Consider the following 15,849-nt stretch of genomic DNA (forward strand, 5'->3'; position numbering starts at 1 on the left):
GCCATAAATTGCACCTATACTTATAGTCTTCTGAACCTTTTCTCCTCAGCTACTTGGGGATACCTATACAATTGTCTCCTTGGTGAATGAATTTATTAATGAAAAAGCATCTATTAAGTACTTACTATGGGCAAAGCACCATGCTCCGTGCTGGGGAACAAATAGAAGAAAAGTAAGATAGTTTCTGCTCTCAAGGAGCTCATTCTAATGGAGGAGACAACACCTATGGGAGTTTTCAGCTGCAAGCCATATGGAAAGATCTCATGATCCTTAGGATGCAATGGCAAAGCAGGTGGCAATGCCTCTTCCGTAAGGTCATTTCCACTGATAAAGTCACTCATTCCCATCATTGAAACATTTGACAGTGCTAAGGACTTGAATAGCAAGGACTTTCTTTAGATGTGGCAATAGCACCTGCAGGAACAATTGTCAGAGTGCATTTTCACAGAGTTTATTCCCCAGAATGGTGGCTACAGTCACTGGGTTGGGAATATTGTTGTTCTCCAGGCTCTTGGTTCAGGGTTTGGAGCTGTCTCCATCCGGATCTGAGGAAAGTTATTGGTCAAAGTGGTAATAGTGATTTGACTTTCCTGGCACATGCTGCCTCCCATCTCTTTCTCTGTGTCTCTGTCTCTCTGTGTCTCTGTCTCTGTCTCTGTGTGTGTGTATGTGTGTGTGTGTGTGTGTGTGTGTGTGTGTGTGTGTGTGTCTGCCTTGCTATCTGACTTGTATTCCCTGTGACTAGCAGTCAGTTGGCAGATGGTGGGGATGGTTGGTCTCTTTTCTACAAAAGCCATCTCCCTGGATGTTGACTTGAGGAATGAGCTAAAAGCAGGACCAGTGATCTGGATGGGGGAGGGCACTGTCACTTCTGCCTATCTGCCTGTTAGTTACAGTTGGTCAGCAGTTGGTGGTGATGGTGACGAGGATGGTAGGCCCCCTTTCTGTAATAATTTCCCCTCCAATGATGACTTCAGGGGCTGGGCTGGAAGCAGGTCTGGTGGATTGGGGGACACTGCTCTTCCCGAGTTTCTTGGGTTCAGGATCCTGGGCTGTCTCACAAAGGCATTAAGATTTTGAGAAAGATAGAGAACAAAACAAGTTCCTTCTCCTTCCACACATAAATCATTCCAGTCTGGCATTTCCTCTTCTCTAGCATTCTTTTATCTGATAAGATTATATATACAAATATATATATATATATATATAGTGAGAAGGGCTCTCAGTGGCCATCTAGTCTACTTTTTCATTTTACAGATGAGGAAATTATGCCCCAGAGAGGCTAAGTGACTTGCCCAAGGTCATAAAGGTAGTAAGGGTTGATGTGAGGGGCAGCAGGATTTGAACCTAGGTCCTCTGACTTCAGAGTCAAAGCTCTTTCATTCCCAACTCTCCTTACGTACTACTTCCTAAACTTATCCTTCGTCTTGACTGTGACCTTCATTACTTTCACAGGTCATCACTCCTGTCCTGGCTTCACTTTTCTCCCTTCCCAATCTCAATCCTAGAGTTAATCAGTTCAAGATTGCCCTGCCCTTTACTCTTGGATACCTCGTCCCCTTGTCCTCTTACTGTTCATGACTCGTCAAATCCCAACCTTAGGTTACTCCAATTATTTGCCTCCACCCCTCCTGTTCAAGAACTGCTCAACAAAAATAGAGGCATTGGAGTGTAGTGGTTAAAGGGCAAGGTGGAGATTCATAAGGACCTGAGTTCTGTTCCTACTTCTAACACTAGTTGTGTAATCATGGGCAAGTCATTTTAACTCTGTGAGCCTCAGTTTCCCCATTTATAAAACAAGAGGGATGAACTCAATGGACTCTGAAAGTGCCTTCTAGCTCAAATTTATGATACTTTGACCCAACTACGCTAAGTAGGTCTATTGAAAATCTATATTTATAATATGTTTATAATCTTACTTGGGTCCTCACTGCAGCAAAGCAATTATTTTACTCCTCAAGAATTTCCCTTTCCCTCTAGCTTCACATATTTCTTCTGAAGAAATTGAGGCCATGTGCTTTGAGTTCCCCCTTTTCCCTTTATCTACACCTCAAAATCCCTTGACACCATCTCCATTCTCTCTTCCTTACCTTCAGTCTCTGATAAAGAAGTGACCCATCTCCTTACCCAGGATGATCCCTCTCTACATATTATTTATCTTATCCTCTCTCATCTTCTTCAGAAGATTATCTGCACAATTATCCCTTCCCACTTATCTTCAATATCTCCCTATTTGCTGCTTCCTTCTCTGTTGCCTATAAAGATTCTCAGCTCTATCCATCCTTAAAAACCCCTTCCTATGATCTAGCAATCCCTGAAAGCTACCATTCTCTCTCTCCTCCCTTTCACAGTTCCTAGAAAAATATTATCTATACTTGTTGCGCCTACTTCCTCTCACTCAGCTCAATCATTTGTAATCTGGCTTTCACCCTCATCACTGAACTGAAATTGTTCTGCCCAAATTTACCAATGAGCTCTCAATCACCAAACCTAATGATTTTTTCTCAATCTTAATCCTTCTTCACCTCTTTGCAGTAATTGACATTCTTGACTAGCTTCTCCTCCTGGATTCTCTCTCCTCTGAAGTTTTTTCTTAATGCCTGTCTCTCTTTGTCTCTGTCTCTCTCTGTCTCTCTCTCTCTCGGTGAGACAGTTGTGGTTAAGTGACTTGCCCAGAGTCACACAGCTAGTGAGTGTTATATGTCTGAGGCCGGATTTCAACTTAGGTCCTCCTGACTTCAGGGCTGGTGCTCTATTCACTGCGCCACCTAGCTGCCCTCTTAATGCCTTTGTCTACAGCATCTGCCCTTGCCCCTCTGACTCCTCTGCTAGATCATCATCTATACCCTGCTCTTTAATTCTGGGTACAACTCTTCTCTTTCTCACTCTGCATTCTCTCTTGGTGATTTCATCAGCAACTATGGACTTGCTATCATCTTTATGCATAGGACTGTGTGTATACACATATAATATGTGTATATATGTATATGAAATATATATGTGGAATGTCATATGTGTGTATGTGTGTATTTGATATTTCAAACTGGATGTCCCATAGGCATTATAAATTCAACACGTCCCAAATAGAACTCATTATCTGACCCCACCTAAACTCTATCCTCTTTTGAATTTCCTTCAATGACAGGGCACCACTATCTTTCCCGTCACTAAGATAAAGAACCTGAGTGTCATCCTCTGCTCTTTACTCTCCCTCACCCCCCACCTCATATCCAATCAGTCACCATGTTTTGTTGGTTTCTACCTCAACTACATTTCTGGCATCCACCCCCTTCTCTGCCTCAAGCCTCTCCCCATGATAATCTATAGCACAAGTTGATCATGTCACTCCATTGCCTCAGAAGATGTAGTAACTCCCTATTACCTCTAGGGCAAAATATTACCCCCTCATTTTGGAATTTATGACCATGAATATTTTGGCTCCAATCTATGCTTCCAGCCTAATCATACACTTCACAAACAGTATGGTCCACCCAAATCAGTCTCCTTGCTGTCCCTCACACATAATATGCCCTTCTATCTGTCTGCCTCTTCACAAGCTGCCCCTCCTTCCTCTTTTTTTTTTTTTTGGCAATGGAGTTAAGTGACTTGCCCAGGGTCACACAGCTAGTAAGCTCCTTCCTCTCTTGAATGCACTCCCTCCCCACCTTGACCTCTTAGAGTACCCAATTTCCTTTTACATGAGATTTTTTCTGGTTCTTCTTCCCTCAAATTATCTTTTTTATGTATTTATTTTGTTTATTTTCTTTCTGTATACTCACACACATACGATATCTCCTTCTTGAGAATAGGAGTTCTCATGTATTCATATTTGTATCCCCAGTGCCCAGCACAATGTCTGGCACATGGAAGAGGCTTAATAACTGTTGGTTGTTGGTGACTGGTTAAGTCTCTTCCTTATATCTTATCCTAAAACATTTCTCAACTTGAGAAACTCATCATGTTGTAAATGGAATTTATGCCACAGGCAGAAGGGATGAGCCTTGGGACTTGTAAGGCTCCTTCCGGTACTCAAGTTCCCTGTCTCTGTTTGCCTCAATGGCTTTTGAGTTTCCTCTGCTGATAGTTTCTATGTTACCTTCCTCTTTCAGTACGGCTGCTCCTCTTCCTTTTCCTTCCCCTCTTCTTCCTTTTTCTTCCCTTCCCTTTGTGTTCCTTTCCCTTCTTTGTTTGTCTTCTTTTCTTAACCCGGATCTTTACCCCAAATTCAGCACTCTGTCCCTACAATATACCAGGCTTGCGGTCAAAGAGACTATGGTTTGAATCCTACCTCATATGCTTACTGGGTGACCTTGGGCAAGTCACCTAACCTGAGCTTCAGTTTCCTCATTTATAAAACAATAACAACAATAACTCACGCAGAGACTTTTAAAGTTTGCAAAGTCCTTTGCATACAATATATTACAGCATCTGCCTCAAAGGATTCTTGTGAGTATGTGTGTATGGGGAGTTGGGAGCTGACCAACTGATTCTCCTCCAGTTGTAGTTACAGAAAGTAAGGGCAGTAAGAAGTGCTAAACTCATTGTCTTCTTTTTAGGAAGTATGAATATTTTTTCTTGACCAAAGTATGATTAGCCACAACCCATGATGGTCCCATATAAGACAGAACTTACAAGCTCTCCAGCAGGTCCAGGCCCTGTGAGCCAAGCGCCAGAGAAGCTTGTGTATTGTAATCTTTGCACCCAAGTACTTAATGCACTTGATTTTAACATTTAATTTAGTTTAATTTTTTTCAGTTAAATATCTGTTTTCTCTCTCTCGCCAACTTCTCTCTTTGCATTAGGAAAAAAAAAAGAAAGAAAAAGCAAAACAAAACCCATGTTACAAACATGAAAAGCCAAGTAAAACAAATTTCTGTACTGGCCACGTCCAAAAAAACCATATCTCATTCTGCACCCTGAGCCTATCGTCTCTCTATCAGGAGATGGATAGGATACTTTATTATTGGTCCTCTGGAATCATGCAGATTGCTTAATTCTTTCAGAGTTGCTTGTCCTGTAAGTACTTTGCAAATCTTAAAACACTACATAAAAGCTATTACTATAATTATCTACAAAGTGTGGAGGATTCATTCTATAGGTGGAAGAAGTAAGTGCACAATTGAAACTGCAGATTGTTAAATCATCAAAGCCAGTGTTTTATCATTTATTGTCTTATTCTCAAATAATATTGTGTATGTAAGCCTTGTTTTCCCCACAAATCTTAGAATAAAGACTATGTCTAATACATGACATAATCTCCCACAGGACTGACCCTAGTACCAAGAATGTGGTAGGGAAATGTTCAGTGAACAGCTGCTAATTGATATTTTCTTCTTGCTCTACTGGCTCCAAGGAAAACTTTTATTCCCTAGGATCTGAAATCACAAGGCCACATAGACTGTATGCCTTCTTTAAGAGGATTATAGAAACCTGGATTCTTGTCTTCCTAAATAACCATGGAAGCCTTAAGCAAACACAAAATCTCTCTATTCCTCTTTCACATTTAACACTTTTAAACTTTAACAAAGCTAGCTTTAAGGGCTCTGAGCTTCTTTGACTGTAAAGAAACAAAAACACTGCGTCCACAACAATAAAACAAATTCACAAAAGAAACTCTATAATCCAACCAGAGATAAGGTTAGACCAAAATATAGGACCTGTGGCTACTAGTGAGAAGGGAGTAGATTGCTTTTCTTCAGGTAAGTAAGTGTGTTTCTAAACATCCTTTTCCACTGACTGTGCTAAAAGCCAGAAATGCTCTGTATTGCTTTTCTGCTATTACCACTAATATATCATCATCATCACCAGCTTTGCCAGAGTGAAAACTACAGACTCCAGCTCCCTTAAGCAAGGAGAGAGAATTTAAATGATACAGACCAGGCTCTTAGGGAATTACGAGGGGACTTGAAAATCTTTATCTTCAGCTCTTAAGAGCGTATGGGGTGGTAGTGTTCAAATAAGGCTCACTTTTCAACTCTTTGAAGGTTGGTCACATAGGGTAATCCTAACTGATCCTTATGAAATGCCAGTTTAGTTATGGCATCTATACACTCTCCACTCAGCTTGATGCATGAATTTTATGCATCTTTATAAAGGTGTTGGGAATATTGATAAAGAGGTTTCTATTGATGCCTATCTGAAGTATCATATCTCTAAAACTAGAAGAAGACCTTAGAGACCATCTAGTCCAAGCCTTTTATTTTACAGCTAAAGAAACTGAGACCCAGAAAGGTTAAGCAACTTGCTTGAGGTCACACGTGTTAAGTGGCAACGCCAGTATTTGAACTCGGATCCTTTGACTCCAAATCCAGTATTCTTTCTGCTGTGGTACCTTGCCTCTTTTTTCAGTTGCAACCTACTCAAGAGCAGACCAGTTGAACATAGATGCTGAATGAAGGAGTGTGCCTCTTAGACTGACTGAACTTTTAAGGGAGAATCAATAAAATTAATACCATGGGTAGATAACCTAAGATATCCTAAAAGCAATGAATAACAATATAATGTTAAAAAAATTGGACGTGCTTTTAGCTTTTTGTTGTCTATATGAGACACTGTTCTGGGGATATACAATGGAGAAATACAGAAAGTAGGAAACCAAGCTAACCTTGATTAAATCAACCAAGTATTTACATAGGAAGCTGATGACATACATACAAGTTAATGGGCAACTCTAAGGTACTACAAACTTTAGGGAATAATCAACTTTGTCTTTTCTTCTCTTCCTTGTATGATACTGACTTGGTGTAAGTTAGAGAATTAATCTTTTAAAGTAAGAAAACACATCTTATCATTGTTGTAGTCCATTTGGTTGAACAACCTCTGGTCCTGCTGTAACTATATACTAAGTGGTCACCCTTCCCTCCCTTCCTCATAGTACAGTCAAAAGCGTTCTGGATTTTGGTTCAAATCCTAGTTTTGCTAACTAATATGTGAGCTTAGGCCAATCCTCTAGCTGCTCTAGGCCTCAGTTTCTTCATTTGTAAAATGAAGAGGTTGGCCTATTTATCCCCAGGGGCTCAAAGACAAAAGAAAGGTCCTGATATACAAATCATTCATAGAGATATGTGTGTGTGTGTGTGTGTGTGTGTGTGTGTGTGTGTGTGTGTGTGAGACAGGGAGGGGGAAAGAGAGGGACAGAGAGAGAGAGAGATCGAGATTTCAGGGAGAATGAGAAAAAGAAGTCAATCCTCCTTTCCTCCTACACCACTTTGGACTTTGTTCACTCTCTTCTATGTCTTTGTCTTCTGAGTACTTGTCTTCTCCCCCTTCGCTATTTATTTGGTGAAGGAAAAGAAGAGGGGATGAATGAAAGGAGGAAGAAAAAGAAAGAATCAGAGTGAAGGAGAAAGAATGTGACTAAGAACTTATTATTACCCTATTCGAAGTCATAAGGCCGGAATCTGAATCTTGGCTCTGTGGTTGCTAGCTGTACAACTGGGCAAATCCCTTAACCTCTCTGAGTCTTAAGTTCTACATCTATAAAATAGGGATAATAAAAAGTTTCTTACCTATATCATGGGGCTGTTGTATGGGTTCAATGAGATAGTCCGATAGGCTAATGATCTTCCTTAAGTGAAGATCTGACCATGTCACTTCCCTACCAGTAAACTCCCTATTGCTTCTAAGATAAAATAGGAACTTCTCTGTTTAGTTTTTAAAGCCCTAAACCATTTTTTACAGTTCCATACATCACTCCTCTTTCTATGCTCTTTTGTCCAGTTAAATTGGCCTTTTCTATGTTAGTTACACATGGTATGCCATTCTTAATCTCCATGACTCTACTCTGGCCACACCTGAATTCACTCTCTCCTCATCTCTTTCTCACTGAATCAAAGGTATCCTTCTAGACTCAACTCCAGCATTACCTCCTATACAAAGCTTTTGCTTTCTTCCTCTCGACCTGCTCCACTTTCCCATCCTGTCATTAATGTCTTTTCTCCTACCTTCCTTGTATTTATTTTCTACTTATTCTGTTTGTACTTACATAGGTACACGCTGTCTCCTCCAGTAGAATGTAATAGGGATCATTTCATTTTTTTTGGCCTTTGTTATGCATCTGGTACATAACAAGTGCTTAATAAATGCTTATCTACTGATTGATTGGAAGTAAACAACAATAAAGATGCACACTGCTGTTAGAAAAAAAAAAAAGAAACATAACTGATCTTACCAAATTCCACATCCCTTTTACCCAGTGGGAACAAGAATGACTGTTACAATGCCTAGTGGAGTCAGGTCTCATCTGCCAATCACAACGGCCTCCTGGGCAATGCACCAACCTCTCCTGAGTGCCACCTCCACAGGATTTGGAACACTGGAGAGTACAAAGTAGTACATGGAACAGAATTAGAAAGGAAGTCACCTGGAGAGAATTCTGGGCATGCAGAAATTACATTTTACAATAATTTGTGTGATTCTATAGGGTTGTACTACACGGGTTTATATTGCTTTACTTTGGAGAGACTTGGGCCAAATGGTGTGTGCCTGCAATTTCCTAGGGTGTTGTATCCTTACTGAACCACTCATAGTGATTACTGGCCACTGAGCACCAACGATGAGACTAGAAATCAAGGTGTGGTTGAGAAAATAAATTTCAAAGGCAAGGGAAGGAAGGGTCTAGGGGAAAGAGAAATTGTCAATAGTACAAGAAAAATATATCTAGGGAGAGTCATAAATAGGAATATTTTTACCTGGAACAAAAAATTGGGGGGGGGGGAGACTATACAGCAGATAGTCTTACACTGGCTACTGTTTTTGGGGAGATAGGGTGGTCTGACTCTTGCTCCATGGGGTTGAGAAAGAAGATGGGATCCTATGAGAAGGATATCATGATGAATCTGTGGGGCACTGTGGTGCTCAGGGGTGGTTTCACCATGTGTTGGTGCGGGTCAGCAGAGGACAAAGAGGCAAAATATAGATATTGTTGTAATCATGTAATAATCATGTTGTAATGGTGCCCCCTCAGGGAAAAAGCACAACCCTTTCTGCCAGATATTATTGCCTTGAGACAAAGCATTGCTCACGCCATGCTGGTTGTAACTGTAATTGGGATAAGAATGCTTGGTTAGAAAGTAAAAAAACAAAACAAAACTGTTTAGCACAAAAATATTACTTAGTATTTGAGTAAAGAATGAAAAAGGTACAAGTGGCAAGAAGTCAAAATGTAAAATTAATGTGTTTTTCAAAAAGGAAAAGGACCTACATATACAAAAATATTTATAGCAGCTCTTTTCTGGGGGTAAAGAATTAGAAATTGAGGAAATGCCCATCAATTGGAGAATGGTTGAACATAGGGCATGTAATTGATGGAATACTATTGTACTATAAGAAGTGTTGAGCAGGATGCTTTCAGAAAAACCTGGAAAGACTTGCATGGGTTGATGCAAAGTGAAATGTACTGGGTACAAAGTAATAGCAATATTATAAGATGATCAGCTGTGAATGACTTAGCTATTCTCAGCAATACAATGATCCATTACAACTCTGAAAGACTTAGGATGAAAAATGCTCTCTTCCCCAGAGAAAGAAGTAATGGTGTCTGAGCACAGATTGAAGCATACTTTTTTTTAAACTTTATTTTTCTTGAATTTTTTCATCTATGTTGACTTTCACAACGTGACTATTATGGATATGTTTTGCATGACCACATATAAACTATATGGAATTGCTTGCCTTCTCAATGAGGAGGGGTGGGGAGGGAGAAAGGAAGAGAATTTAGAACTCAAAAGTTTTTAAAACAAATGTAAAAATTGTTTTTATATGCAACTGGCAAAAATTAAATACTAAATAAAAAAATAAAATTAATGTGTTTTTATTCAGACTAGATCCAAAAGCCCAACAGAAAGCCAGCAACACAATCTTTATTTCATCTTCTACCAAGATGGGAATTTCTTCTTCCCCTCAGCCCTATATAGAAGGTAACAGATACCCCACTAGATAGAATTTCGGTAATAAAACTTGTCCATATTATGGATAACACAGTTGAGAGAGACTCAGGTAGCTCTGATGTATTGTCTCTAAAGCTCATAAAACAAATTGAGAAAACAAGTGAGATTTCTGAAGCACAAAAATTTATGTAAGATTTTTGATCACTTGAACAATCTTATCAGATATTTCATTTTACTTTTATGAGGTTGTGAAGGAAGCAAAGAATTTACCAAAAAGCAATCAAGTGTAAAATAGTAAAAAGAGACAGTTATCAGCATTATCATCATAATGTACTTATGCTAGGTACTACATTAACAAGAAAATTATGCTATATTAATATTTCAGGATTCAAAAGAACTACCACTTTTTAAATCCTGTACCAAACTTTCTCTGGAGATAAGATGGCTCTTTCTTACTCATTTAGCCTATTTTCTACCTGGAAACACAATGGCCCTTATTATTATTTTCCCCCAGTAATTTGACCAATATGACATAATCATCACAAAGAAAAGGCCAAAAAACCCTCAGAACTCTCTCAGCCAGAAAATATTGATCCCTTCCCCTACTGAGAAATATGATCGCCAAGAGCACCACTCTTTCAGAATATAAAGTTATTTATAAAATATTGGATGGCATGAAGGAGGAAGGGGGAATAACAGCAAAATCACTTCACAAAACAGAAGAGTGGTGAGAATCTATTGAAAGGTTATCATGAGACTCATAAGAGAATGTATGGATAAAGCTGGAAGAACAACCAAAAAAAGCAACAAAAATTAAATAGCTTGCCAGCATTTCTATAGTAATCTATTTTCATCATTGACAATAGTTGAATAATTTCTCAGTCTCTGACAGGAGGAAATAGAGAAATGCTTAAGATGATGAAATTGAAAAGAGCAGCTGGTCTATATTAAGTGCCCATCAAGAAATTCATGAGGGAGATGATACAACTTTGAAAGCTCTAAAGAATCAATTTCCAGGATCCCTGAAAGAAGGGGAGTTCCAGAAAAAAGGGGGAAAATGATGGATGGCATTATTGCCCTCAAAAGATGATCAAGAGGACTTTAGTAACTGCTGACCAAAATGCCTACTTTCTTATTTCTAGAAAACTTTTCATAAGAACAATTCACACATGTATTGGAATATGTTTGTTGAAAAGATAAGAAAGGAGGGGCAGCTAGGTGGGGCAGTGAATAGAGCACTGGTCCTGGATTCAGGAGGACCTGAGTTCAAATCCAGTCTCAGACACATAACACTTACTAGCTGCATGACCCTGGGCAAGTCACTTAAACCCCATTGCCTTGCCAAAAAAAAAGATAAGAAAGGGATACTTCAGTGCTCACAATCCATTTGCTAGAACAGGTACCATCTTTACATGATTGGCTAAAAAGTACAGAGACTATGAAATTCTGCTATGTTTATTATTTGCTGATTTTTTAAAAAAAAAAACAGAATAGAGCAAAATGCAGCTTTAACAGCTCTTTTTCATGGCAGCTCCTATACAAGCGTTAATGCAGTGAAGTGCCCCTCCCTTATGTAAACATTCAATTGCTGAAAGGGAGAGAAAAAGAATATTTGTGTAAAAAACACAAGAGAAAAACAGCTTGAGAAGAAAGACATGATTCAGAGAGAACTTGAAAGAAAAGCAGTCCCCCTCCCCCAGAAGCAAAATAGTGAATGACAGCAGAAATGACTGCTGTGCATGTTTTCCAGAAGCTAATTTACATATCACTTTCAGGACTGTTTTTAAATGTTAAGTTTATTGCTGGGAAACGGAATGAAATAGCTGTTTGGGGACAACTGGATGACAGCATATTGACTATTAGTGCCACATTTAACAGAAATGTGGATTTGGGGTTACTTAACCTAAGCTAGAGATGGGTCATTATATATAAGGAAGTCCTTTTTTAAGGCAGGAGAGATTAAGAAGCCAGAGGATTGGAAAGTAGAAGCTATTAGATACTACAGACAGAAGTTGGAGAATCAGAAAACAAAGAAGCCACAGGAGAAAAGCTCAGAGAAGGCAATATAAGCAGATGGAGATGAGAAGTTGAATGAAGAAGCAGCAGAGCCCAAAGGGGAAGCGCTGACTAGACACAGGTTGTGCCTCTGATGGGGATAACCGAGTTCTGATGATGGGAGCTGATTGGACAATGTAAAATCCAGGTATGCTTGGCAAAAATCTGCCTTAGTTTCTTGTGCCACCTACAGAGTGAGAATGAGAGAGGGAAAACCCCTCACAGACTAGTTTATATCATCCTTTGATGTCCTCTTTATCTTGAGAGAGGGAAACTCCTCAAAGCCCAAAGAGTATAAATGAATAGCTTTGCAGTCCCTTGGGTTAAGAGAACTTCCTTTCACACAAAGAGTGTAAATGCCTCAGCATTCAGCCAAAGGAGCAGGCCTGGGAAGGTCTGCAGATTCCAGACTTAAATCGACTGTTTGCTTTAAAAAAAAAAGTGATTAACAGTGCTTCAGCATTCTGAAGGTAGCTGAGAAGCAGCTCTCTGAATCTCTTTCTGAGGAGTGCAAAGAGATTCAAAAGAAGCAGGCTTCTTCCAAATGGGTGATGTGTGCTATTGACCATTCCCTAGGTCAAGGACTTCAAATTCTTCAGTTCTAAGTTGTGGGTTTATGGATGACATTGTGATAACTGTTTGATATACCATAATGCTATAGGGCCTCCTCAAAGAGAGCTACTCAGAACAGATTAGCTTAGCAATGCATGCAGGAAAAGCCAAAGAGATGAAGAATACCTATTGTTCAGCTATTAGTGTGCATCTGTATAATGAAATTCCGTCTCTTTGAATGGGTTACTCTCCATGTTCATAGTATTCTCCCAACTTATCTCTGCCACTTGGAACTCCTACATCCCTTCAAGGCTCAGCTCATGTGCCACTTTCTATACAAAGACCCTCCTGACTCTCCTAATTGTTAGCTTTCCCTTAGTTACTGTGTACTTAGTTTGTATCTGGACTGCATTTACTTATCTGTAACCATGTTGTTAAATCCACCTCACTCTTTATCTCCAATAGAATGTATGTTCTTTGAGGACAGAGACTGTCTCACTGTTGCCTTTGGATTCCCAGTACTTAGCTGAGTGCCTAGAACATAACTGGTGCTTAATAAATGCTTGTTGATTGTTTGAGCAGCCAACCATTAGTCCATCACTATATACTTCTAGGATAGGTTCTGCAAATGGACAATGAGCTGATCCCAGGAGAGAATAAAGAGAGTAGAATGGATTGCATTCAGGAAATTGGGCAGCCCTTTGAATGATCCCAAGCTGCTTCCTAACATAAAACTCCCATCTTTTTAAACACCAATATTCTTTAAGTAATGCTATATGATTTTATTTTTTAAATTTTTATTGATATTTTCTGTTTCTTACATCACCATAGTACTCCATGTGTCTTTCCCCCTCCTAGTAAGCTATCTCATATGAAAAATAATAATTTTTAGAAAGAAAAAAAGTGAGTATTACTGATCAATACTTTGAAAAAGTTGGAAAATGTGCAATGTATAACACATGTGGACCTTCTACCTCCATGAAGGGGTAGGTTATGGGTGCCTTCTCATGTCTCTTCATTTGAGTCCCATTTGATCTTTATAATATTGTTACTTTTACTTTTTTTTTGTGTGTGTAGTTATTATTTTCACTTATATTGCTATAGTTACTGTATGTGTACATACATACATACATACATACACATACTTTTTTGGCTTTGCTTACTTTACCATGTATCAATTCATATAGATCTTTCCATGCTTCTATATATTCATCACACACATCATTTCTTAGTGCACAATAACATTGCATTACATTCATTTAATCACAATTTGTTTAGCTATTACCCAACTGATAGACGTCTATTTTGTTTTTAATTCTTAGCTATCACAAAAAGTTCTACCATAAATATTTTGGAATATATGGGGACTTTTTTCTTATTAATGTCTTTCTTGGGGTATGAACTCAGTAATAGAGTCTCTGGTTCAAAAAGTATGGACATTTTAGTTATTTTATTTGCATAATTCCAAATTGCTTTTCAAAATGGTTTTTCCATAATCTTCTCAAACTCCACAGGTTCTATGTCTCATTAAGTGTTGGATCATTTTCCTTTGTTTTGCTGTATTTATTTATAGATGCCTGAATTAATTGACTAGATCTGGAGGCCATATTTCCTGTTGTTACTGTTTTTCCTGTTGATTTATCTGTTTATATTCAAGGTCTTTGAGTTTTCTTCTCCCTGAATCTTTGGTACTTTTTAGTCTTTTCCCTCCTCATTTACCTTATTACTCACTTCCTGACTCCCTCCCCTCTGATGGTGATTTCCTTGTGGGTTAGATCTCAAAGCATCTTAGCTTCCTGACACATTGGGTGATTCATGTTTCATAGCCCAGGTCTCTGTTTCAAGTGACTTTTGGTGGGTTATCAGAGCTGGCCTCAGCTGGTTGATTTCCTCTTTCCCTCAGGCTTGGTGTAGTGCTACATGGTCCCCCACATGCCTAGGGTCCCATTCTGGTGATCTGTCTCACTCCTTCTGTTCCTCAGTTCTCTGGGTCAGCACCAGCAGGTCAGAATCTGTTTTCCCCATCATCACCAGTTCAGAGCTTTGCTGCACTGGTGTTTCCAGGTTTCAGTCCCTGGCAGGCTTTTAGTTCTGAATGACTGTAGCCAAGTTGGTTGTTGAGGCCCAAGCAGACTTCCACAGCCTAGAGCTGAGATTTCCACAGCACTGGAAACACAATCCTTACTCTCAAGGAGCTCACAATCTAATGGGAGAGGCAATATGCAAACAACTACATACAAACAAGTTATTTATAAGATAAATTGGAAGTAAGCAACAAAGAGAAGTCACAGCCATTAGGGAGGATCAAGAAAAGTTTTTTGTAAAAGATGGAATTTTAGCTGGGACTTGAAGGAAGCCAGGAGAGGGAGATGAGAAGGGAGAGAATTCTCGGCATGGGAGATAGATAATGAAAATGTCAAGAGATGGAGTGTCAAAGTGTGACAAATTGTGACAAAGAGCAAGAAGACCACAGGCAGTGGATTTCAGAGTACTGGGGTGGGGATGTGTCGAGTAAAGTGTAGGAAGACTGGAAAGGGTTGGAGAAGTGTCAGGTTATGAAAGACTTTGAACACCAAGCAGCACATTTTATATTTAATCATGGAGGTGACAGGGAGCCATTTGAGTTCAGTCACATCTGTGCTTTGTAGGAAGATCATTTCGATCACAAGGATCATTATCACCCCAAAACACTAAATGACCTAGAAACGTAGGGCATTTAGAACAGATCATCACACCTAGCTACAAAGAACAACAGATCCACCAAGGGTGCTTTTCAGATAAAGAGAACAAGGACTAAAGTGTGCCTTGATCATTAGCGAAGAGATTGCAATCATTTTTATAGCACAATGATCCATGATCAATTTAGCCAAAATGAAAATCAAAACAAAACATTTAGCACAAATATCATTGTCCTGACAAGGACAACATGGATGGGGCATATGATAGGCTCCATGATAGCTCACCACAAGGAGGGAGAAGGAGGAAAGAGTGAAGGCAGCAGATGTTTGGCAGATGAAATGATTTAGAAGTACCCTGGAATTCTGTTATTGAATAAGAAAATAAATCTGAACCATGGCCATACAACATTATGGGTTTATTTTGGTTCTTCCCATATGACCTTCCAATGGATACCATGTTCTCCTGTTTTCCCTACTGGGTTTTTCTCTATGGATTGTTCCTTCTTGGTTATCTCAGAAGTTAGCAGTCCCCCAATTCTTATCTCCTCATGGCCACTGGCCTTCAAGTTTCAGGTTTCTCCAACAGAAATATAAGTCTTAATTGGTGGTTGAGTAAAATCTCACCTCAATCCACTTTATCTAGCCAACCCTTGAACTTGCTTCACATACCATATCAC

The 15,849-nt window shown here is 39.2% G+C and overlaps 1 protein-coding gene across 1 annotated transcript in view; it reads right to left on the bottom strand.

Moving 5' to 3' along the window:
• The window catches only part of ADAMTS12 (ADAM metallopeptidase with thrombospondin type 1 motif 12), a 525,685-nt gene that overhangs the window by 29,835 nt on the left and 480,001 nt on the right, over nt 1-15,849 (bottom strand). The window contains exon 22 of the mRNA XM_027868744.1: nt 8,171-8,314. Within this exon, the coding sequence (XP_027724545.1) occupies nt 8,171-8,314 (144 nt within the window). The remainder of the gene's footprint in view (nt 1-8,170; nt 8,315-15,849) is intronic.

This window comes from Vombatus ursinus, unplaced genomic scaffold (assembly GCF_900497805.2).
Source record: "Vombatus ursinus unplaced genomic scaffold, bare-nosed wombat genome assembly UNPS02014791.1, whole genome shotgun sequence".
Lineage (NCBI taxonomy): Eukaryota > Metazoa > Chordata > Mammalia > Diprotodontia > Vombatidae > Vombatus > Vombatus ursinus.